Consider the following 26193-nt stretch of genomic DNA (forward strand, 5'->3'; position numbering starts at 1 on the left):
CTGCTTCCTATTAGTTGGACATCTTTTGATCCATGCTTACATGTTGCCCATTATTACACATGGGCTTTATTTTGTGGGGCACCCTTTGATGTGCCATCCTGTTAAATACATTTTAGAAGTCCAAGTACATTATTTCCTATTATCTACATTGTTTATTATTTCCTCAAAGCACCCTAACAAGTCAAACATGACTTTCCTTTCACAAGACCATCTAGCATTAAAATTTTCTAAGCACTATACTATAACTTCCTTAACAGCTTTCAGAATGTTCCCTGTGACATGTTAACTGGGTTGTAGTTTCCTGCATTCTGTCCCTTTTGTTGACTATTTTTCAAGCTAACAGATCATTCAGTAAGGTGAATATCAATGATGGCATGAGAAGGAGGTGCAATGTTTTGAGACTGTGGTAACAAGAATGGTGTTTAATTGCCAGTACTTTGGGAGCAGGGGTTGCTGTAAGACCGTGGAAGTGGGAGGGACCAATCAGGAAGATATACATTCCATGCATGCACAAAAATCCCAGATTGAGATTGCTGGACAAAATGGATCCCAGCTACAAACTGCTCAGGACAAGCACCTAATGTCCAGGATGGCCTCATAAAATCTAGATGCTCAGTCCTTTTTAAATCTTTCCCCTCTCACCGTAAACCTATATCCTCTAGTTTTGGACTCCCCCACCATAGGAAAATGACCTTGGCTATTCATCTTCCTCTCTATCTACAATATTGTGATGATGGTCAGTTAGCACTGCCCAATCAACTGTGGAAACATTAAATGTGAGAAAACAAACAAATGAACGACAAAGATAAAATATAGACAGAAAACTGAATTACTATAATAAAAAAGTGCTATCTACAAACCTTCAAAGAGTCCAGCTTATGCTTAAGCTACAGTCGCATATAAATAGGAGCATTGTTACCACAGCTCCATTAAGTCTTGCAAACTTAATTTATTAACAGCATGGTGCTGTTGTACGCTTTTGAAGCAGATAGGCATTTCCAACTCAATAAGATTTTACAGATATCAATCTTCACATTGTTATCTTGTAATTTAACCTTCAATTTCACATGGTACTTTCTGAACAAGTAGTCTCGTAAAAGACTCTTTGCCTTGCCTAGAAAGGTAATAAAGCTCCATTGATTAATCCAGTACAAAGGAACAAGAGGACTCTTTTACTGAATGTAGCTCTCAGATATCTCCCTGCTCACACCTGGCAGACCCTGTGCTCTGTGAAGACATGGAATGCTGATTCCATTTGAATCTCATTCTGTCTTCTCTTACTGAGCAAGAGTTAAAAATGATAATTTTAATAAGCCGGACACTCATAAGAATGTAGGAATGAGCTACTGATGTCAAGCCATCTTGAATATCTTTCAATTTAAATCCATAATAAAAACTAATCAGATTTTTTTCATTTGCCTGATGAGAATGTAAGAATAGCACTTTACCAATGAATCAAATCTCGTTAGATAGAGACTTCATGCATAGTTGCAGCTACACCCATCCCAATTTTTAAAAAATCAAAACCTTGTACCAACTTGTTTCTTCTTATCACAAAGTAGAAGCAGGTCGTGTGACTATTTGCTTTTCTCTCCACCAACAAAGGTGATATATTAATTACTTTCAAATACATTGTCTGGAAGTTGTAGTTAATTATATACTTGAATCACCAGGTTGATTCTCATAAGTGGCAATTAGTATGTTTGTGTAACACACATATGTGGCTACATGGCTGACCTCATAGTAGTCAAGCCTCTGGCTTCTAGCCAAAAAAATGCTGTTTTTTAAAGTGAGTAAATATAGAGAGTGGAAGTTGAGTACTTTCCTATTGTATTTGTAATGGTGCACCAGCTCCACGCTGTTCAACAATTTGGTGTTAATATTAATTGATCATCTGATTTGCAATATGAATAAGAGGCTAAAGTAAGAAATAATAACTGAAAATTAAAGTATGATACTGCAAAGTAAACTGTCTTAAAATAGGAAAAAAAAATTAACCTGCAAAGAAATTATGAGTGGGATACCATATGAATCTATCTTGACACCCTTGTCATTTCATATCATTATATCCTTTGTTAAGTCCATCATGGTTCAGAAAATGAAATGTTTTATAAAAACAGGGATATTATGTAGTGCCCTTCTTCCATTATGACATTACCGTATGTGTCGTCTTGATTTCAAGAAAAAAGGTAGTGTGTTTTTTAAATTCCTTTAGGGGATACGGGGTGTAGGGATACCCATGGTCGTGTTAAGTTTGCCAGGACTTTGACCCACTGACTGTGAAGGAATGGATATATATTCCCGATTCGATTAAGCTTAATAGTTATCCTGAAAAGTTTAGAGGATTCAAAATCGACCAACCTCTGGGTAACTATTAAACTTAACCCTGACAGTGAACTGTCATAGGAACATAGAAAATAAGAGCAGGAATAGACCATTCAACCCTTCAAGGCTACTTGGCCAATCAATGTTCATGGCTGACCTTCATCATAATCATGTCTGACCACTCCCAACTATGTCCTCAGTACCTGACACTCCAAACCACCTAATCTGCCAGACCAATACATCCCAACCCTCAATCTGACACCACCATGCCATATGCCTACGCCAGATCCAACAGCACCATCTAAACTGAACAGTTCCACAACCTACACAACCCAATGTGACAATCCGCCAAGCCTGATTTAACACATTGGACACTCACCTATCTGGACATCCCATTCTGATCTGATAAGACCCAAGCCACTAATTCCTCGCCCTAACCTCCTGCCCACCATGAACCATATTCCAGCAGAACTGGTGACTCCTGAAGCAATTTAATCTTTCCCCTAGCAGATCTGATGTGACAAACTCCTATCTCTGCAACACCCAAACCGACAGCCATTTCTCCCTCTGACCTAATGTGAAACCTGCCCCCTCTCCATACAACTCCTCACAACAATGCCTAGGCTCCCCAGGCCACACTAAACAAAGCTTTGGGTTGAAGATTTTCAAACCCTGAACAGAATATTAGTTAGGCATAGATGTTGAAATTTGCTTTATCAGCCAAAGTTCAATTTAATTGGCTTGTAGTTTCTATATTGTATCATTCCTCTTGCAACGTTTTAATTCTTACCTTGTTGCTTACTGATGCCTCGTTCCAATTTTAATATTTCTAGCTCCTGGTGTTGCCTCAGTACATAGAGAAACAAAAATACTTGAGAAGTGAGGAGGATAAAGATGAAGCAACTGTGACAAATCCACTGTGGCTGACACCATGCAGAACTTCTGCCAGGTCTGCCTGCCGCGTATTTTTTCCTGAAATATGAAAGAAAATCTTGATTACAATGTGTATCGTGCATTGTATGCATAATAAGTTTTCTTCAGTAGCTTAGATTGTCAAAATGCATGAAGATTGCTAGTGTTGTTGAAGTACATTTTTACACTTGGTAATTGTCTTCGGTATGATGGCACACACCAGCACCACACAAGTGTTCAGGAATATTGACAATGTAAATATAAGTGGTAGGATATAAGATGAAGGAACTGTATAAGATTTAGTTCATTTCTGACCAGGCTCCCACCTTCTACTTTTCATGAACATATGCTCATTTAAACTGTTGCTGTCTCTACATCTAACCCTTACAAAGTCTCAGTCATACATTAACCTTTTCTTGTTAATCTACATTCGTTTCCAGTTCAATGAAGCATTGATTTAAAAATTCTCATCCTTGTGTACAAATCTCTCCAGGACATCATCCCTTCTTATTGTGTACTCCTCCCATTCTACAGTTTTCCAATAACTTAATAATCCTCCAAATCTGATTTCTTGCACATACCTAATTTGTTATGCAGAACTTTCGAATGCTTCAGCTCTAAGATCTGGATTTCCTTCCTTAAACTTATATGATCTTCCACATTTCTGACTTTGTTCAAGACACCCATTAATTTATATCATTTTGATTAAGCTATTAATAACACTTCATTATGATATATCTCTTTCATTGACTCAATATTATTTTCTGTTTGACAATACTCTTAGGATAGCATTTAATTACATTGAAAACCCGGTATAAATGCAAGTTGTTATAATAAGATAATTGGAATTCCATAATCTGGCTGGTTCACAGTGTCTATTATTCTTTTTCAAATAATAGATTTTTAGTATGCTATTTCAATTTTAAAAACCAAGATATGGGTTTTGAAGAACATGTAATTAACTAACTTTTAATCATTACACCAAAAGTACATTTACAATTCCTTTGTGGATGAAACTTTGAGCTAATTAAGACATTTTTATTAGTATTAATTACAGCACAGATACAAGCTATTGCCTCATTACATCTGCAACAATACTTTTCTTTAAAATTAAGTGTCAAGTTTGATTTGATTTTCCTGTTCACTTCTCATAGCATTTAATATTCTTCTTTATGAAGCAATTATCGCATCCTCTTAGAAAGCATTTATGGAAACAGCTTCAACAAGTCTATTTTAGAGAATCCAAATTCTTAACCATTCTCTGCAAACATAATTGCTGAGAAGTCAGCATTGTGGAAACTGTCAATATTTTCTGATAAGAATCAGGACAGTCTAGGATTACCTCTCACAGTCTAGTTCTTAGCTGAATTCACTTGCTCTGCAGTGAAACACTCTCTCTGTAATCATAATTTTACTGTTTGCTTATGCCTGCAATTAAGAGTTCTGGAATTCTCTTGAAATACATCACTAACTTTATGCAGTTAACCTTTGAATTTTCTATTTAAGGTAGCTTTTTTGTTTCTTCACCAGTTACAAGTCAGGGCTATTCAAAATTTACCAGCTTTTTTAAAAACAACTAACAATGGCATATCAGTAGCTTTATGTGTGTCTTATGAATGTTTTTATATCGCTCTCTTTAATTCTTATATGCTGTTTGTAGCAGAAGTACAGAACTCAGCAAAAGTCTGCACTTGTTTAGACAAAACAAAGGTTGGAATAAGAAAATACCTTTTGACCCTTTGTGGTTAACATGACTCATTTTCTGTTCAATCATGATTAAAGTACACTGCAATAGTGATATATTGCAATAACCTGCATGAAGTCTCAAAATCTCCAAATGTAACTTTAACCAGAGATTGGCAGTTCACCCAAAGATATGGCAAAAAATGCCTGAAAACATAAATGGCTGATCTGATACAAAGCAGGGGTTTGGAATATCATACGTTAAAATTTTCATTCTGCACTCCATTAGTTCTGAAACAAAGAAAACAACTTCAGAATGAGAAAAAAACATTTACACGGCATGTGAAGAGGGTGATGGTCAGTAGTGCTATGGTTAGCATGATGCAACAGAAACAGTTAACTGATTAAATTCAAACAAGGCTATTCAATTCTGATGAAGACACTGCCATGTAACAGCAGCTTCTCATGCTTTATGCATGTTTCTCTCCTTTCTAAAACTGGTTTTCTTGTGTTTCAGTCCTGATGAGGACAAGGCAAAACTTTCCATTTCATGACACTTTGTTGCAATATGTAATTTCTGTATTACCAAGCAATTATTTATATTAGCATTGCAGCATTTGGATTGATTTAATTTGATGTGATAGCTGATTTTGCTATAGAAAAAAAAAACAGATGCATTCCTCCACTCTTCAAATCTTCTTGGCAAAAAAAGAATTACTGGAACAGAGCTGAATCAAAATAAGGCGTAATTGTACTTGCTGATAGACCCTCCAGAAATCATCTAACTAATTTAGATTAGATTACTTACAGTGTGGAAGCAGGCCCTTCAGCCCAACAAGTCCACACCGACCCTCCGAAGAGCAACCCACCCAGACCCATTCCACTACATTTACCCCTTCACCTAACACTACGGGCAATTTAGCATGGCCAATTCACCTAACCAGCACAGTTTTTTGGATTGTGGGAGGAAACCAGAGTACCCGTAGGAAACCCACACAGACACAGGGAGAATGTGCAAACTCCACACAGCAGTTGCCTGAGGCAGGAATTGAACCCAGGTCTCTGGCGCAGTGAGGCAGCAGTGCTAACCACTGTGCCACCATGCGGAGTCAACCAAGAGATTGTCTGAGACTATTTTGTGATGGCCAATGCTACACACGTTTAAAAGAAATACATGCTCTGCAGTTGTAAATAGTGTCTATTACAATCTGTGTAGTTTATTAGGGGTAAGATGTGTACAGTTATCTGCTTGCCCAACTCAACAGTGTCCAAAATTACTGCAATCTGCAATTTCCAAAACCAGTGGGAAATGTTTGGGAGCTGTTTGTCTGCAAAATCTTTGGTTCAAAGCATTCATTTTTTTGAAACAATCTACAAATGAGAAGAGAAACCAAACTTCAGGCTTCTGGGAAAATATATTTTAACTTGGAATTTCTGGCTGTGATTTCAGGCTTAAGGAAAATCAACAGAGACCTTAGGTCACAAGGGAAACTGAGGCTAGTTGGGGAAAGTCATGAAGCTGACGGTTTTTTTCAGATGGAAGATAACATTGCAGGCTGGCTGTGAAGAGTGAGATAGTTGAAAAGACTGAAACCTGAATACTGTGGGAAAGAAGCTAAGGAGGTTCTACAGAAGTGGGCCAGTTTGCAAATGTTCACATCCTTGTAGCTCAGGTGAGGTGAAACAGTTTTTGGAGACAATCATGATTAAATCTTATGTGAAAGAAAGGAGTCAAAACTCTATTTGAGGAAGTCAAAGTTGCAAAGATTTTGACACTGCACATAGGATTCTGCAAGTAAATCTGTGGGATTAGCCATGAGAAATGCAGGGTTACAAGGAGGGGGTGGGATGCTCTTCAGAGGGTCAGTATGGACTAATGGGCCACATAGCCTGCTTCCACACTTTAGAGATTCACTGATTTATCTTTGTTGTATCAGCTATTTAAAATGTATTTTACACTTTCTGTTCAATTTGCCTAATTATTCATATTCAATTTATGTGGATTTTGATTCGACTGTTAAAGTAAATGTTATTAAAAGTGATATCTTGTTCATTGTTTCTCTTCTCTGATTCTTTTATGCTTTATGACTCTATATAGATAATTCAGAAAACAACTGGTTCAGGAACACACATTATCATCGATCTGGTCAAGGAGCAACTGGAAGAAGATTTAATTGGACCTCCTAGACTCATGTTGTAACCCAAAATTAAGAATGAATCTGTTGGGATTACCTTGATTGGTAAGAAGGAAATCCATGACTAAGCAGGAATGGTGGAAGTGTCCTCCAACTCTGTCCTCACTGAAGAATTAGATCAGATTCCCTACAGTGTGGAAACAGGCCCTTTGGCCCAACAAGTCCATATCAACACTTTGAAGAGTAACTCACCCAGACCTATTTCCCTCTGACTAATGCATCTAACACTATGGGCAATTTAACCTGGCCAATTCACCTGGCCTGCGCATCTTTGGACTGTGGGAGGAAACCGGAGCAAACCCACGCAGACACAGGGAGAATGTGCAAACTCCACACATAGTCACCTGAGGCTGGAGTTGAACCTGGGACCCTGGGGCTGTGAGGCAGCAGTGCTAACCACTGAGCCACTGTGAACATTCAGTTGGTGAAAATACCAACATTTGCAAGCAGAAAGCAAATATTGGCAACAAAAATAAACAATATAATTCATGAATTCATTGTAGAATCTTTAACCAAAGTTATTCAACTATAAAACTATAGAGTCATAGAGATGTACAGCATGGAAACAGACCCTTCGGTCCAACTCATCCCTGCCAACCAGTTCTCCCCTATTAATCTAGTCCCATTTGCCATCATTTCACCCATAAGCCTCTAAACCCTTCCTATTCATTTACCCATCCAGATGCCTTTTTAAATGTTGTAATTGTACCAGCCTCCACCACTTCCTCTGGCAGCTCATTCCACACACGCACCACCTGCTGTGTGAAAAACAAACTGCCAAATTAGATTTGAACTTGATGTCGGATGGAGGGATGATCGAAGTTCAAGCAGAAGACTTCAATTCTTCATCTTTCAAAGCAGTGTTACTGATACCAGTGACAGAGACAATTCCAAGAAAGAGCAATCTTCCAGTATCATGACTGATAAAGAGACAATGTCAGTTGCACCAGTACAGCAACAATGGACAGGGGTTATATACTTCAACACAAATCTGTCAGAAGATTCAAAATAAAGATTTGCTTGCACTAATGAAAATGATGTGCATATGACTCCGTAGAAGCAAGACCAACACCCAAAGGTTCAGGTGATGGTTAAAAAAAAAGAAATTATCTGGCTCAGAAATGCAGGATACAGCAAAGAAATGACACATTTGTTTTCACTGTGTTTTTTAGGTTGGAAATAGTTACTATCTAATTCAGCAGGACAGAGTTTCTATACAAAAGATGTTCAGGAATTTAAGGCTCCTCCAAATAAGATAATGCACTATCCAGACTGGATAGCAGCAAAAGCATCCTCTGTGAAGGACATCTAAGGGATAGAAGGTCCTCCATTGGAGAGACAGTTTAAAGATCATTTGAGGCCATAGTTAGAATCAACTATCATCCAAATCTGAAAAAAACATGTTCTGGAAGGATTGTAAAACCTCTTGACGACCTGAATTTGTGAAGTTAGGGAAGTCATGGTAGTGGTAAATATAAATATGAACACAAACAGATGGAAGAATAGCTATGGTGGAGATAGAGTCATAGAGATATACAGCATGGAAACAGACCCTTCGATCCAACCCATTCATGCCGACCAGATATCCCAAACCAATCTAGTCCCACCTGCCAGCACCTGGCCCATATCCCTCCAAACCCTTCCTATTCATATACCCATTCAAATGCCTTTTAAATGTTGCAATTGTACTTGCCCCCACCACTTCCTCTGACAGCTCATTCCATACACGTACCACCCACTGTGTGAAAACATTGCCCCTTAGATCTCTTTTATATCTTTCCCCTCTCACCCTAAACCTATGCTGTCTAGTTCTGGACTCCCCCACCCCAGGGAAAAGGCTTTGTCGATTTATCCAATCCATGCTCCTTATAATTTTGTTAAACTCTATAAGGTCACCCCTCAGCCTCCGACACTCCAGGGAAAACAGCTCCAGCCTGATCAGCCTCTCCCCACAACTCAAATCCTCCAACCCTGGCAACATCCTTGTAAATCTTTTCTGAACTCTTTCAAGTTTCACAACATCTTTCTAATAGGAAGAAGACCAGAATTGCACGCAATATTCCACCAATGTCCTGTACAGCCACAACATGACCTCCCAACTCCTGTACTCAATACTCTGACCAAAAAAGGAAAGCATACCAAAGCATACCATACCACCTTCAAGGATTTCATCGCTAGCTGTGTTGATAGCACTCTCAACTCTAAATCAGAGGATTTTGGCATCACATCCCACCCCAGGGTTTGAACACATGAAAAAAAAACAAGCTGAGGGGAAAGAAGGAGATAGTTGCCTCAGTTGGTTGGACTCTTTGAGGAGAAAGTGAGGTCTGCAGATGCTGGAGATCAGAGCTGGAAATGTGTTGCAGGAAAAGCGCAGCAGGTCAGGCAGCATCCAGGGAACAGGAGAATCGACGTTTCGGGCATAAGCCCTTCTTCAGTTGGTTGGACAGATGGTTTGTGATGCAGGCTGCAGGCCACAGCACAGGTTCAACTTCTGTACGAGGTAAGGTTCCCATCTTCACCCCTGACCTGATACATGGTGGCCCTCAGGTTAAACTCACCATCAATCTCTAAGGAGAGACTGGGACTATGACAACTTTACCTAACACTAGTACTGAGAGAGTTTGAATTGGGGACCCCATCTACCCTTTCAGGTAACTGTAAAGGAAGATCTGGTCCTAGGCCAATGGTCAGCTCTCAACCTGCAACACTGATTCAGTCAATGCATCCACACAAACAAATTATTCGGTCACTGTCACGTCTATGGGAGTTTCCTGTGATTGGATTGATTAATTTTTTCCAAAAGTGGCTCGACTTGGAGAGGCCCTGCATTTATTACACGGCCCTTTGAGACGCCCAGTGGTGGCAAGAAGCATTGCTGAACTGCAAACCCCTTTCTGTGTGCGGGATTCGCCTGAGCGCCAGCATTTGGGGGTTCATTTCCCGAGTGGGCTGCACCATCAGTCCCGTCCTTTTCCATGGAATGAGCTGCTCAGTCTGCAGCCGTTGCTTTGGCTTGGCTGGCTGGGAGGGGAGAATCCAGTTTGACCTGCCACAGTGAATTCCTTTCAACAGGTAAAACTCTGCCAATACAATGAGACCACCGAAAGATTGCACTGTGGCCCGACCTTAGCCGGCTATTCGTTCAGCTTTGTTTATTTGGGGAATTAACCAAGAGCTGACAAGGTAAGGTAGAGCATTTTAATCCCCCCTCGACACACACAAAGTATTGATATAATCGGTGGCTTCTCTCCAGTTCTAGGTAGCCCACCCTTACCCGTCTTTCACTGAGCGGGTGTCCATCCAAGACATTTTCATCTTGTTGAACTCCTCGGTCTCACACTCCGAGTCATCATCCAGGAGGACGTACTTCTCCTTTTTCTTTGGTTCAGGCATTTGAGGGGTTTCCGGGGGAGGTGGGAATCAGGCAGTACCTCTGGCTCTTGCAACTCAACCTTCCAGCGGCTAGCCGTGTAGGTTCTGCTGACAGCTGCTTGGGACGGGGAGGAGTGGTGGTGATGTGGGGGAAGAGTCGGGGAAGGGAAGAATACTTAGCTCCCAAAAGTTTCAGCATCAATTACCTGCAGACTCCACCTAGGCTCTTTACACAGCCTCAGTCAGTGACTCACTGTTTGTTGGCCACAGCTCAGCACTTTGCTGACCTAGTTTAATGTTATGGGGCTGTTAATCACTGTATTTCCACAGGGGTATGTCGGTGGGTGGGGGCGTCCAAAGTCAGATTTTCGCTTGAAGTGAGTTTCTCCTGTTCGAGAGAGGAAGGTTTTTTTTTGTTTTTTGAATTTTCACCTGCAGGCTTTCAGTTTTTTTAAATCTCTAACAAGAATAAGATCAAAACCATGTATCTGTGAGCTAATTTAAAAGAGCTAAATTTGACAAAAGAACTAAATTTGGTTTTAACCCTACACGGCCTGGACAAGTCAGACACTTAATGGGAGTTAGAAACAAAAACCAAGATTACTGGATGAAGCTCAGCAAGTCTGGCAGCATCTGTGCTGAGAGCACGCCGAGTCAGTGTTTGGAGTTCAGTGACTTCATGTGAAAGTTATTCTTCTGACACCAATCTGATTTTTCATTTGCTTTCTCCTCGCAGATCAGTTAAGTTTCTCCAGCAATTTAGTTCTTTATTGTGATCTCCAGCATCCACCGTATTTTTACCCATGGAGTTTAAACAGCGAGGACCCCGATGTGGTTTCCAGTCAAGCTAGGAGGAGCATGAATATTCCTTTGTTTCTGAAATCATTTCTTTTTATTCACTTTTGGAATGTGCCACTGTTCCAAAGCACTAGTTCATTTCAAGTCAGGAACCCTACAGCATGTTCAGACCCCAGTTTAAAAATATTAATTAAGCGTTCTATCTTTCCACAAAAGGAGACTCAAAATTCCAAAAATTGTTTTTATAGCAGAGGGCATGGTAGGTTGAGGGTCACAGTTTTAAAACAAGTTACCGTGCTTACTTGAGAAGGTGATGGTGAGCTATCTTTTTGAACCACTGCAGCCGCTGTGCTGAATATAGATCTGTATTCTCAGATTTTGACCCAACAACAGTGAAGGAATGGTGATATCTTTTCCAAGTCAGGTTGGTGAGTGTCTTGGAAGGAAACCTGCAGATGGCGGGGCTCCCATGTAACTGCAGCCCTTGTTGTTCCAGATGAAGCTGACGATGGGGTTGGAATTTCTTCCTAAACTCTCCCTGCCATTTCACCATAAGCTGACAGTGAGCTACTGTTTGCCAAATCTTTGCAGTTGAGAGGTGAACCAGTGATACTGAGGCTGACACTACCCTGGACCTACCAAGTGACAACAGGAGATCTACCTGGTAATAAAGTCAGCAGAAGTCTGGGGAAGATGTTCAACAAACAGCTATTTGTTTTACGTCTGAAAAGGCCATATCTTTGACATCCAAAGCTAGCTTGATGTACTTTGCCACAAAGAGGAAATTGTAACAGATTTGGATTCCATGCTCTTCCAAGCTGACCAGCTACCTGATCTCTTTACAGACCCATCTACATATTGGAGCAGAGCAGCTACCCCGTTTTTAACAGCTTGTGCAACATAAATGGTTGAGAGTTGAATTTCTCCCTTGAGGCATCACCACCCGACCCTCTGCGATTCAGGCATTATGAATGATGATGTGAATGAATTAAGACCAGAAAAAAAAAACACTGTTTCCACTTGAGCTTCTGAGCTCTCCTCAAAGCAATGTAAACAACATTGACTCAAAACTGAAGGTGAACATTGGCTCCTAAAGGATTTATGAGACATAGGACCAGTTAGTACATGTTTGAACGACAGGATGTACAACACCCTTGTCTGAATCTATTATTCCATTCACTGCAAAGGTTTTGTTTTTGACCAAGTTGTGAAGAACTAAGTAGACAAACTGATTTGTGGAATTAAATGAAAGCTTGCCTAAATACTCATGAATCTGAACCAGTCAAAATATGTTTAAGGGAGCACCATAACTCTCCAACTATTGTGGTTTAGCAGCAAGGTTGATTTTCCAACATCATAGCTTTTTGTTGCTCGTTTGTGGGATTTGGGCGTCATCAGCTAGTCTAGTAATTAATTGCCCATCCCTAATTTTCAAATAACAACTACATTTCCTTTCTTCCTGGTGTTGGAAACTGAATAAAGATTTGTGCACCTTGTGTCTTTCACTGTGTCTCACACCTGCACACACACAACATGGGTGCTGGGGAAAAAAAATAAGCACTAGAAAAAAAAACTAATGCAAAGCGAATAGCAATGATTTACATTCAAGGTTTTTTCATCATCTTGGGAACATACTAGAAAAATGCTTCACATGCCTATTATAAAATCCAATGAGATCCTTTTGTTTAAAAAAAAGAAAATAAAACTACATTTCCATAGATGTAGTATAATGGTTAGATCAGGTAAGGATGGCAGATTTCTCTCCCTAAAAGGCATTAGTAAATCAAATGAATTTTTACAGTTAAAAAAAAAAATCAATCTTGGTCACATGATCACCATTAAGCTAGCATTTTTCTAGATTGTTATTTAATTCAAATTTCATCATCTGATATGTGGGATTCAAACCCATGCCCATAAATCATTAGCTTGAGGTTCTGGCTTACTAATCCAGTGGCATTAACGCAACATCAACCCATACCACTGCTAGATCATATTTCACTTTCCTGCTCTTCACCTGCATTTTAAAAAATTCTTTACAGTAACAGCAACTTGCATTAGTGCATAACTTAGTACAGTTAAATGTTTCAAGGAATCTCTTGAGCATGTTATCAAGCAAAATTTGGCATTGAGCCACTTAATGAGATATTAGGGAGTTAGCGAGTTTTGAGAAAATTTGTAGCTCAGGTTGAGGTTCTGGATGTAAGTTAGCTCGCTGAGCTGGAAGGTTCGTTTTCAGACATTTCATCACCATAACCAGGTAAACATCATCAGTGAGCCTCCTGTGAAGCTCTTGTGGTATGGCCTGCTTTTTATTCATGCGTTTAGGTTTCCTTTTGTTGGTGATGTCATTTCTTGTGATGATATCATTTCCTGTTCTCAGGGTCATAAATGGGATCTGGCTCAATGTGTTGTTGATAGAGAAGCATGGTTGGAGTGCCATGCTTCTAGGAATTCTCGCACGTGTCTCTGTTTGGCTTGTCCTAGGATGGATGTATTGTCCCAGTCAAAGTGGTGTCCTTCCTCATCTGTGTGTAAAGATACTAGTGAGAGTGGGTCATGTCTTTTTGTGGCTAATTGATCTTCAAGTATCCTGGTGGTTGGTGTTCTGCCTGTTTGTCCAATGTAGTGTTTGTTACAGTTCTTGCAAGGTATTTTCTAAATGACATTAGTTTTGCTTGTTGCCTTTATCGGGTCTTTCAAGTTCATGAGCTGCTGTTTTAGTGTGTTGGTGGGTTTGTGGGCTACCATGATGCCAAGAAGTCTGAGTAGTCTGACAGTCATTTATTGTTGTTTTTCCTCCTCTTTATGCCAGTAATGGTATTTATGTCAGTAAGGGAATTATTGATAGTCTTGAAGGTTTCCTCTAACTTGTTTTGTTTAGTGATGACAAAGATGTCATCCATGTAGCGGACCCAAAGTTTGGGTTGGATGATTGGCAGAGCTTTTTGTTCGAGTCTCTGCATTACTGCCTCTGCTAAGAACCCTGATGATTAGATTAGATTACATTCCCTACAGTGTGGAAATATGCCCTTCGGCCCAACAAGTCCACACTGACCCTCCAACGAACAACCCACCCAGACCCATTCCCCTACATTTACCCCTGACTAATGCACCTAACACTACGGGCAATTTAGCATGGCCAAATTACCTAACCTGCACATTTTTGGACTGTGGGAGGAAACCGGAGAATGCAGAGGAAACCCACGCAGATATAGGGAGAATGTGCAAACTCCATACAGACAGTTGCCCGAGGTGGGAATTGAATCCGGGTCCCTGGCGCTGTGAGGCAGCAGTGCCAACCACTGAGCCACTGTGTCGCACCACAGTTATATCGGGGATCCGATGGGTTTCATTTGTCTGTAGTTTTTGTTATTGAAGGTGAAGTGGGTGGTAAGGCATAAGTCCTTGCTGATGAAGTTAGTGGTGTTTGGTGTATGTGTCTTTAGTTTTTCTAATTGTGTAGTCAATGTTTCCTTGGCCAAGTTGATGTTGATGGATGTGAATAGGGCTGTTACGTCAAAGGAGACAATTGTTTCATCCTCTTCTGTCTTGGTGTCTTGGATCTTCAGGAATTCTTGGGTGGTGTGGATGGAGTGGTGTGAGCCTTCTACTAAGTGTTTTAGTCTTTGGTGTAGCTCCTTAACCAATCTGTAAGTTGGTGTCCCAGATAGCGAGACTATGGGTCTGGGTGGGGGGGGGGGGGGGGGGCTCCTAGTTTCTGAATTTTGGGTAATCCACAGAGGTGTGGTGTGTTGGATCTGTCTTTTTTCATTTTTTGGAAGTTGGTCTTATTTATTTCTCCAGATTCCTGGAGATTTTTTGAGTAGGGCTGTGATTTGGTTCTGTAGTTGTGGGGTCGGATCTATTGCCACTTGTTGGTAAATGTTGGTATCTGCAAGTAGTGTGTTTGCTTTCTCAATGTAGCCTCTTTGATTTAAAATGACTGTCAAGCGTGCTTTGTCTGCAGGTAGGATAACAATATTTTAAAATTTTGTTTTAGTCCTTCTATGTATTCCTTTCTTGTGTATTGAGTGTGTTTCCTTCCTTTTTCCTGCTGAATGTTGTGACTGTATGTCTGATGGTTTGCTGGGTTTCTTCTGTGAATTTGTCATCTTTCAGTGTTGTTTTTATGGTTGCTAAGAAATCCTTCTTGTCCACATCCTGGAATTTGCAATTTAATCCTCTTACTAAGACAGCATCATGGTAGCCCACAAACCCACCAATGCATTAAAACACAGCTAACGAACTTGAAAGACCCTGTACAGACAACAAGCAAAACTAATGTAATTTACAAAATACCTTGCAAGAACTGTAACAAACACTACATTGGACAAACAGGCAGAAAACTAACCACCAGGATACATGAACATCAACTAGCCACAAAACGACACTCTCACTAGTATGTACCTCCTTTTCTATCTCACATACAGATGAGGAAGGACACCATTTCAACTGGGATAATACATCCATCCTAGGACAAGCTAAACAGGGACATGCACGAGAATTCCTAGAAGCATGGCACTCCAACCGGAAGTCTATCAACAAATACATTGACTTTGATCCCATTTACGATTCCCTGAGGAAAAGAACAAGAAATGACATCACCACAGGAAATGACATCACCAACAAAAGGAAACCTAAATACATTTTAAAAATCAGGCCATACCACCAGTGCTTCACTAGAGGCTCACTGATGATGTTACCTGGAATGGTGATGAAACGTCTGAAAATGAACCTTCCAGCTCAGCGAGCTAACTTACATCCAGATAGTAGGGAATATGCCGAAGTTTGGTGAAAGAGGTGAGCTTTAAGGAGTGGCTCAAGGAGGAAAGAGATGCAGAATATGTCACTTGGTAGGTCCGGGGTACTGTCAGCCTCAGTTTAAATATCACTGGTTGACCTCTCAACTCCAAAGATGCAGATGCATAATAAAACAAACTACTACAGATGTTGGAGACCTGAAACAAAAACAGAAATTGCTGGTGAAACTCAACAGGTCAGGCCACATCTGCGGAAAAAAAGAGTTAACATTTTGAACCCAGTGACTCCTTATCAGAACTGAGTCACTGAACTCAGAATATTAATTATGGTTTCTTCCCAAGAGATGCAGAGAATTTCAAGAGAGAGCGTATGGCCATTGCAGCTGAAGAAGTGGTCATCAATGAGATATGAATTAAAAGTAGTGATGTTCATGACCGAAAAGGAGGTACATAGATATCGCAAGGACTTGTAGTCCTGCAGAAGATTACACAGATAGGGTTACTTATCAGTGTATATCTCACTTCATTTGAAATATTTTGCCCAATTGAATTTCAAAGGAATAAGTATGATAATAGTGAAGTGTGGTTGTTTTGCCAGTAAGTCTTTTTGACGGCGAATACTGTACAAACAATCCCCACAATCACTTCTGGCAAGGCATTCCATCTATTAATTTGCAGGAAAATGTTCTTTCCTTTCATGCTTCTAGCAGAAATCCCAAGTTTACAATGTGTTACTGATTCATGAGCCAGAGAAAATAATCAGTTACTATTTACCTCCTCAAACCTGAATACCTCTTTGAACATTTTATTAGATCTCACATTCTTCCTTGTTTCAGTGAATACAGTAATAATTTACCTGGTTCCTTGTTCAAGCTACATCTCACTAGAACTGATATTCTCCTATTGAATTTCGACAGCACTTAACAATGGGCCTTTTCTACAATGCTGCACTCTGGAGCAACTCAAACTCATTATTATTTGTACAATTGAAGCTTTTACTGCACAATAGAAGTAATCAACATTGACAGTACAATTACACAGGTATGAGATTCACTTCACCTTTTGCAAAACAAGGAAAATAATTTTTAGAGCAGCCCACTATCAATGGAGGCTGTATCGAGATGATAGAGTGCTTACGTGTGATCACAGTGCAGCTATCTACTCCCTGCTGCTGACGGCTGGCATTGTGGCTTAAATTCAAAATTTTCTAGCCTTCATCGAGGTTTCACGTTTCTCAACTGGAATGGCAACTGAAGTTAGTTAATTAAGGAAAGCAGCTTAAACTGTCTCTTCTTTAACTTGGGTCAGCTAACTCTTTAGCTCAGAGGCACATAAATGCAAGTCATCTCAGTGCAACTTAGCACTGAGTATTGGTGCCCCACAAATTGGAACCCATTTCTACGACAACAGTCATCTCTCTAATTTTATTTGACCTATACCAATTTAAATGCAGTTCAAGTAATAATTCAGAAATTATTACCTTTGAGGTTCTATTTATTAGTTCAGTGCCCACCTTATGCTGATTGTGTTGAAGTTCTTGCTTGTCCAGTCAAAATCTTTGGTACCTACACAGATGATGATGACTCTATGCTCCACCTTCCACTCTAGGTTGCTGTTCAGCCCTGACCAGGTGTCTCAAACCTTAGCACTGGACAGGCAACACAGCTGGATTCTTTGCTGCGGAAAACTGTGTCAATCCCTCTCATTATATATCTCCTTAATACCATAAATATCTGTTTTGCTTCCCCCACTTGTATGGCTTTCTTTGCCATGGTCAGCTTATCTACTCTTCACTCTCATTCAAACAAGCTGAAATATCTACATACCCTTCTGGACAATTGCAAATCCTGGGGCTACTTCACTGCTGCCCTCTTGTGTCCTCTTACCTGCCTCACAGGCACATTCACCTGTCCATTATCGCTGATCAAATCAGAAGATCCTATTGTTAAGGGGTGTGACTATCTCCTAGTTCAAAGCATCCAGGTAACATTCATCCCCCGATGCAGTGTGTTGCAATGTCTCATGAAGTACTGAGTCAAAAGCTCCTGTACTACAGACCTTGATTACATTGGCAGCTAGGAATAACCACATGCTGGAACTGTAACTCATTACCAGTGGTACCATTTCTAATGTATTTGACTTAATTTCTTAATTACCTTATTAAATTATGTATTTTCCTTTCTTTAGTATATATTTTATTCTTGCCATCAATTCATATACTATTTTGAACCAGAAAGATAGGATAGACTTTAATAGTTACCATCTATTCACCAAACCCTTTCCTTAAAGCAGAATAAGAGTCAACTCTTACAATTTGAAAAAAATTGGAAAAGTAAAAACAAAGATGCTCCTTCTTCCCCCCGAATTCCTTTAGCTGCCCAATAGCCAACCATCTATTCAGTGTGAAAAATGGGAAAAATTGGTCTACACCCAATCTATGATGGGCTGGTGTTCCAGTGAACTGCATTACTAAGCAAATATAGAGGATTTTAAACTAAATAGTGAGGATAAGGGATTAAATATATGATAATATGACAAATCAAAGAACTGACGCAAGGACATTCACCTCCCATGTGGTCGATGATGCTCTCCAGCATATCTCCTCCACTTCCTGCACCTCTGCACTTAACCCCACCCCTCCAACTGCAACAAGGACAGAACCTCCCTAGTCCTCACCTTCCACCCCACCAACCTCCAGATACATCACATCACCCTTCACCATTTCCGCTACCTACAAACACCAGGGATATATTTCCCTCCCCACCCCTATCTGCATTCCTTCCACGACTCCCTTGTTATGTCCACGTCCTTCACTCCCGGCACCTTCCCCTGATATCGCAAGAAGTGCAAAACCTGTACCCTCACCTCCCTCCTTACCTCCGTCCAAGGCCTCAAAGGGTCCTTCTACATCCGACAGATATTTACCTGCACATCCACACACGAGATCTACTGTGTCCGTTGCTCCCGATGTGGTCTCCTCTACATTGGGGAGACAGGACGCTAACTTGCGGAATGTTTCAGAGAACATTTCTGGGACACACACACTAAACAACCCCACCGCCCTGTAGCCGAACACTTTAACTCCCCCTCCTACTCCGTCAAAGACATGCAGGTCCTGGGCCGCCTCCATCACCAAACCCTAACCAACCGATGCCTGGAGGAAGAACCCCTCATCCTCCGCCTTTGTACCCTCCAACCACAGGGGATCAATGTGGATTTCACCAGTTTCCTTATTTCCCCTCCCCCCACCATATCCCAGATCCAAGCTTCCAACTCGGCACCGCTCTCATGGACTGTCCTACCTGCCCATCTTCCTTCCCACCTATCCGCTCCACCCTCCTCTCCGACCTATCATCTTTACCCCCACATTCATCTACCTATCGCATTTCCAGCTACCTTTCCCCCAGCCCCAACTCCCTCCCATTTATCTCTCGGCCCCCTTGGGCCACAAACCTCATTCCTGATGAAGGGGTTATGCTCGAAACATCGATGCTCTTGCTCCTCAGTGTTTTTCCAGCACCACACTCTTCGACAAGGACATAAGAGAAAGGTATTAATAGGGGAAACATTGAGAGGTATGGATAGGGAGTGCACATAATGTTCAAAGTTCAAAATATACCAGCCACTACAGCGGACAGCTGAAACTGACAACCGGAAGCGGCAGGGACAGACCACTATAAATGCCGGAGGAAACACCACAGAAGCGCTTCACAGGAGGCTCCCAAGCACTGAGGATGTCACCTAGACAGGGGACGAAACGTTTGCAACAAAAATTTCCAGCTCGGCGAACAGAACCACAACAGTGGTTTACAACCTTAAACTTTTTTTCACTTTAATCAACTTTAAAGTGACCCAAGTTTCCAAAATTTCTCCTGTCTGCCAACATTTGCATGTTTGTTCAAGGAAGGTTTCATACTTCTTAAAATGCATGTTTATCACTGGAAGAAACAGTGACCCGGTACCCTGACCTCGTGTAGATGTTTTTGTTTAATGATTGAGTGAAAGGCTTTTTGCCAAGTCTAGAGCCATAAGCAAAGTACATACAATAGAGAGAAGTGATTTCTACAAAAATAGAACTTTGAGTAGATGTACTGCACCCAAGTGCATGTTTGTTCAAACTTGATTCATTAGATTATTCATCTCAATAAATAATCAGTTCTTGCTCATGCATCACATATAGTCTGGACACATTTTAGTAGGAGTAACATTTTCTTTCTATGTTTTGTTTAGTTTAATTGTTGTTGCATAGGAACACAGGAACAGAAATAGGGCGTTTTGTTCTTCATATCTTTTTAAGCAGTCGATGAAATCATGACTAATCTGTATCCTGCGTCCATTTTTCAGAACCCACAGAGGACTATAAGAAAGATATTTGACTTTCCCATGGCTGCATTGAAGAATTGCACAGTAGACAGGCAGGAGGCTGGAAGAACACAGCAAGTCATGTAGTATAAGGAGGTAAGGAATTCAACGTTTCAGACTCCTCCACCTCCTGATGCTGACTGGCTTGCTGTGTTCTTCCAGTCTCCTGCCTGGCTACTTTGGATTCCAGCATCTGAAGTTTTTTTGTCTCTTGAAAAATTGCTCAGCAAGATTTCAAGTTTTAAGATTTTTACTGTAAAAATAAACAGCAAGCAACTTTGCCAAACACTATTTACTGGGTAATATCTCTTCTGTAGTGTGAGCTATCAACAAGTTGGCACTGCAGAAATTCACTAAAGAATGTAAGACAGCACCTTTCAAACCCATGACCACTTGCATGTAGTAGGATGAGGGGAGTAGAGACATGGGAGAACCAGCATCTGTAAGTACCCTCCAAGCCACTCACTATCCTGATCGAGAAATACAGAGGTACCTTGATTTATCTGAATATCAATTATCCAAATATCGGATTATCCAAAGGTGATCTTAAGGTCCTGATAGAAACATTACGTCAAAGAGCTGTTTCAACCCTGATTGTGTCATTTGTTTACAGGTACAATGATTAAAAACCAACTCGGCTCACTGGAATGCTGCCAAGAACAGTCCTGGACAGTCCAGGCACCATCTCTAACTGTCTCGCCTCCCGCTCTCTCTCTCTCTCTCACCCACACACTTTCCCTGGAGTTCTACACAGGGTTTACCCTAAACCTCCCCCCTCCCTTCCCCAGATAATCTCTTCAACATTGTCCTGTACAAGACAGAGTGAGAACTTATCAAAACGTGTGTGTGCACATATGTATGTACGCATGCTATTTGGAGACTTACCCCACAAAGGCAACAGCAGTCTTACTGTTGGTGTACAGTCCAGTTACCCCCTGGGGTGGGAGGGGAGGGGGACACGGTCGGGGGGTAGGCGGACAGTGGGTAGGGATGGATAGGGTTGGGAGGTTGGGTGCTGGCAGGAGATCGGATGAGGGGGCGGTGTTAAACGGGGTTGGAAGCGGATGGGTTGGGGGTGGGTAGGTGGCTGGGAAGGAGCCGATGGGGTTGGGGGTGGGTTGGGAGCAGACGGAGTTGGGAGTGGGTGGGGGGGTGGGGTGGGAGCAGATGAAGTTGAGGCGAGCGTGGGGAATGCGGTGGGAGCGGACAGGGGCAGGGTCTTGCGCGCAGTGTGCTTTTGCCTAGTCTCCTGGACGGGAGCAGACTTCACAGAAAACTCCAAGCCCCAGAGGAAATCAATTAACTGAATAATCAATTATCCGAACGAAATAGTGCCCGCCCATCTCATTCGGATAATCGAGGTTCCTCTGTACATCACTGTTTCTTCACTGTCACTGGGTTACAATCCTGGAATTCCCTCCCTAAGGGCATCGTGTGACAACCTGCAGCATGTGGACTGCTACAGTTCAAGAAGGCAGTTCAGCATCACCTTCACAGGGACAGGCTATTAATGCTGGCCAGCCAGCAATGCCCATGCCCCATGAGTGAATTAAAAAGGATTATAGTTAAGACATGCAAAAAAAAGAAAATATCACTCTATGGTTTTACTGTACTTTATCTTTTAAGTGGCATTTTGTTCTCTAGGAGTCATCCAAAATTTTACTCAGCTCCTGACAGCTTAGCTCCTTTTACCTTTTCAAAATGGAGAGCTTCAAAGGGAGAGGTTTACAGTACCAACCCCCGTGCTCCGATGGAAATGGTTATGGAGGGAGGACATGGAATAATCTTCAGGTGGATAGTTGAAATCTTGACTTGTATTATATTTTCACTTGGGTGTTCAGTACCTTTACCTTATGATGACCATGACACAATACATTTTATTTGGATCTGCACTATATTTCACCATTTAAAAAGAAAATGGATCCATCTTTTCTTAATCCAAGATTGACGAACTCCAATTTACTCATATTGAAATCTTATCTGTGATAGTTGGCCCATAGTGACGGTGTCAAAATATTCAATGTAACTTCATTGGGAAAAAAACATTTAGCACGGATTTTTCTGGTGGCTAAAGAAAGGAGCAAGAAAACACATTTTGTCCAGGATTTTCCGTGAGGCTGTCTCCATTTCACCACCCGAAAGCTACTGGAAATGTGAAGAGGAAACACCAAAATTGGTGTAATCAAGAGGAAATTCCTGACAAATTACTATAGGTTTTAGACGAGTGATTAGTCAGTTCACTGACTCTCGGTGACCATTCTGAAAGCCTCCATGGCAAGAGCAGGTCGAGAGGGATTCCTGGGGAGCTCTTCTAATCAGCCACTGCAACTTTGACAAAATCTAGTGGCTACACCACTCAGGTAATCAGCCTGGATTGTCTGCCAATCTAACAGCAATTAGTGGGAGAAACTGAGGAAACTAAAGGGAAAGTCTTGGAGAATTCACGCCTGATTTAATAGTTAGAATCGTAGAGTCATAGAGATGTACAGCACAGAAACAGACTCTTTGGTCCAGTCATTCATGCCAACCAGATATCCCAACCTAATCTAGTCTCATTTGTCAGCACTTGGCCCATCCCTTCCTATTCATAAACCCATCCAGATGCTATTTAAATGCTACAATTGTACCAGCCTCCACCACTTCCCCTGCCAGCTCATTCCATTACAGGCACCACCCTCTGCATGAAAACATTGCCCCTTAGGTCCCTTTTATATCTTTCCCCTCTCACACTAAACCTATGCCCTCTAGTTCTGGACTCCCCCACACAGGGGAAAGACCTTATCTATTTATCATATCCATGCCTCTCATGATTTTATAAACCTCCATACGGTCACCCCTCAGCCTCCGATGCTCCAGGGAAAACAGCCCGAGCCTATTCAATCTCTCCCTTTGGCTCAAATCCTCCAACCAAGGCAACATCCTTGTAAAATTTTTTCTGACCCCTTTCAACTTTCACAACATCCTTCCAATAGGAAGGAGACCAGAATTGCATGCAATATTCCAAAAGTGGCCCAGCCATTGTCCTGTACAGCTGCAACATGACCTCCAAATAATTGTTCTGAATGAGTTAACTGATCTCAGCTGGAGTTTGTATGGGCACTCCAATTTCAAATCCAGTAGTGGTGCCACCATGACTAGTTGTTGAAAGCTACACAGATGCTGTTGCATTTCCAAAATGCAGGATGTATCTTTCAGTGTGCTACGTTACGTGTCTATTTCATAGGAAGTGGTGTGTCATTTATTGACTGAATGTGTTGACCTGCTGACCATTGTCATTCATACGAATTGCCTGCCCAACAAATCCTGCTGCTTAGTTGTCAGTGACCAACTAGCCACGATAATCTTTGTAAAGGAAGAGAGTCATTGCTAGGATTGATTAGATTGCTTACAGTGTGGAAACCGGCCCTTCGGCCCAACAAGTCCACACCGACCCGTCAAAGCGCAACCCTACATTTACCCCAGTCCCCTACATTTACCCCTTCATCTAGCACTACGGACAATTTAGCATGGCCAATTCACCTAATATGCACATTTTTGGACTGTGGGAGGAAACTGGAGCACCCGGAGGAAACCCACGCAGACACGGGGAGAACGTGCAAACTCCACACAGACCATCGCCTGAGGCAGGAATTGAACCCGGGTCTCTGGCGCTGTGAGGCAGCAGTGCTAACCACTGTGCCACCGTGCCGCCCACTTAGCCTTCAAAAATTTTGTGTTTACTGGCAAGACATTGAGATTGACATAGTTTATTTTGCAAACATCTTGTGCCTATCTGGCAGACTTGCAAGAATGTTTTCTCAGCGTGGCTAATGTACAGGGGGCATGATGAAACCAACTGGAGGTCTAAACACCACCATCAGAGTACCTCTGGCCTCTGATTCACTGGCTCCAGCTTTGCGACTGATCTAAATATTCTGCCATGCATTTTTACAATTCAGAATGAAACCATTTGTCCTCTTCCGCTAACCCTCCTGGCTCTTTACTGTTACTGATTCAAAATAGACTTTTTCATATCTCTGGATCATCTTCTGTTTCACATGTTTATTCACTTATAATAAATACAAGGCTGACTGTCTTCGTTATTCCTGTGACAAATTATAGAACATAGAACATTACAGCGCAGTACAGGCCCTTCGGCCCTCGATGTTGCGCTGCCCTGTCATCCTGAAGAAGGGCTTATGCCCGAAACGTCGATTCTCCTGTTCCCTGGATGCTGCCTGACCTGCTGCGCTTTTCCAGCAACACATTTCCAGCTCTGATCTCCAGCATCTGCAGACCTCACTTTCTCCCCATACTAATCTGAAGCCCATCCCACTTACACTATTCCATGTATGTCCATTTGCCTGTCCAATGACGACTTAAATGCACTTCCATACCCTTACTACTCTCTGAGTAAAGAAACTACCTCTGACATCTGTCTTATACCTATCTTCCCTCACTTTAAAGTTGTGTCCCCTCGTGTTTGCCATCCCCATACTTGGAAAAAGGCTCTCCCTGTCCACTCTATCTAACCCTCTGATTATCTTGTATGTCTCTATTAAGTCACTTCCCAATTTTCTTCTCTCTAACGAGAACAGCCTCAAGGCCCTCAGCCTTTCCTCGTAAGACCTTCCTTCCATACAGGCAACATCCTAGTAAATCTCCTCTGCATCCTTTCCAAAGCTTCCACATCCTTCTTATAATGCGGCGACCAGAACTGTACGCAATCATTTTATTATTTAACCATTCTCTGCGAAAATGATCCGATAATGAAAAATTGTTTGAATTTGCAGCTTAACAAGGCCAAATATACTTGACATTTCTGCAAAAAAATGATGTTAGCCACAAAGTGCATTTTACATAAGGAATTTTTGAATATGGGTCTAATGTAGCTGTTTGCATTATTGATAATTTTCCTCCAAAGCAAGCAACCAAATTCTCAAGTGGCTAAAATAAAAGTTGTCTTTAGCTTTTAATGTTTAGTCTTTGATCACTTCTCAGATATAGTTGTAAATCTTGTCAAATTCATCTCTCAAGTGACTGTACACCATGCTAACAATTCAGAACAACCGATCAATCTGTCAGAACCCATCTGTTACATTGTTTTGGTGATGACCTACAGATAATCCTTCAATTACTTGAATAAAGTGTACAGCCCCATTTATGCTGCAATATTGGAAGAATTCCCCATGCATTATGTTGGACAGAACATTCATCTTTAGATCTTAGCAACTTACTAATTTCTTACACTATATCTGAACCAAAATTCATTTTGATAGCTAATACCAATAACTTGCAAATTTTGTCCAGGCCAAATGTAATGTGGTTCCAAATCATTAACACATAATGTACTTGTCAATAGCTCAGTTGAGATGTCCAACCATTTGCCTGAGATATAGAACCTCTTACTGGGGAAAATTACTGCTGAAATGATAATTATTGACTTTGTAGTGGAAACTGCATTTCAGATTAAGGCACATCTTAGCTTAGATGTTGTGGCTTCTGTAAAACTTTGGTCTGAAAATTGCTGTCAAAATCATGGTGAAGCTAATGGTTTTGCTGATTTTTACATGTAACTTCAGGTGAAGGCAGATACACGATTAAATGCAGAAATCTAGAATTTACTGTTTGATTGTATCAGTTAATTTGGTGATAATCTCACTGTCTGTATGCCTAGTGAAATCCCTTTCCGAGTATGAAGTTCCTGTATGCGCATGATAAATACAAACTCAACTTATCCCAGGAAGTTCAATAAAATACCTTTTGGTATTACGCTGGATGACGATTATGACAGTCAACCACTC

At 41.2% G+C, this 26193-nt stretch overlaps 1 protein-coding gene and 1 long non-coding RNA gene across 3 annotated transcripts in view; one reads left to right on the forward strand and one right to left on the reverse strand.

Annotated features, from left to right (window-relative positions):
* Window positions 1-10629, reverse strand: part of LOC122553330 (uncharacterized) — a 40054-nt gene extending 29425 nt beyond the window's left edge. The window contains exons 1-2 of the mRNA XM_043696896.2: window positions 10393-10629; window positions 3116-3297 (exon numbers count right to left, since the gene is read on the reverse strand). Coding sequence (XP_043552831.2) covers window positions 3116-3297; window positions 10393-10511 — 301 coding nt within the window. The 5' untranslated portion in view covers window positions 10512-10629. The remainder of the gene's footprint in view (window positions 1-3115; window positions 3298-10392) is intronic.
* Window positions 10064-20667, forward strand: LOC122553340 (uncharacterized). 2 transcript variants are annotated; one of them, XR_006312686.2, is made up of 3 exons: window positions 10064-10301; window positions 16966-17089; window positions 20393-20667. It is a non-coding gene; the product is annotated as an uncharacterized LOC122553340 (long non-coding RNA). The 2 variants fall into 2 exon arrangements; XR_015755710.1 differs by lacking the exons at window positions 16966-17089; window positions 20393-20667 and adding an exon at window positions 11227-12784.
* Window positions 20668-26193: the final 5526 nt, after the last annotated feature.

This window comes from Chiloscyllium plagiosum, unplaced genomic scaffold, assembly GCF_037043375.1.
Source record: "Chiloscyllium plagiosum isolate Xiang-an unplaced genomic scaffold, Cpla_swu_hap1 HiC_scaffold_1, whole genome shotgun sequence".
NCBI classification, from domain to species: domain Eukaryota; kingdom Metazoa; phylum Chordata; class Chondrichthyes; order Orectolobiformes; family Hemiscylliidae; genus Chiloscyllium; species Chiloscyllium plagiosum.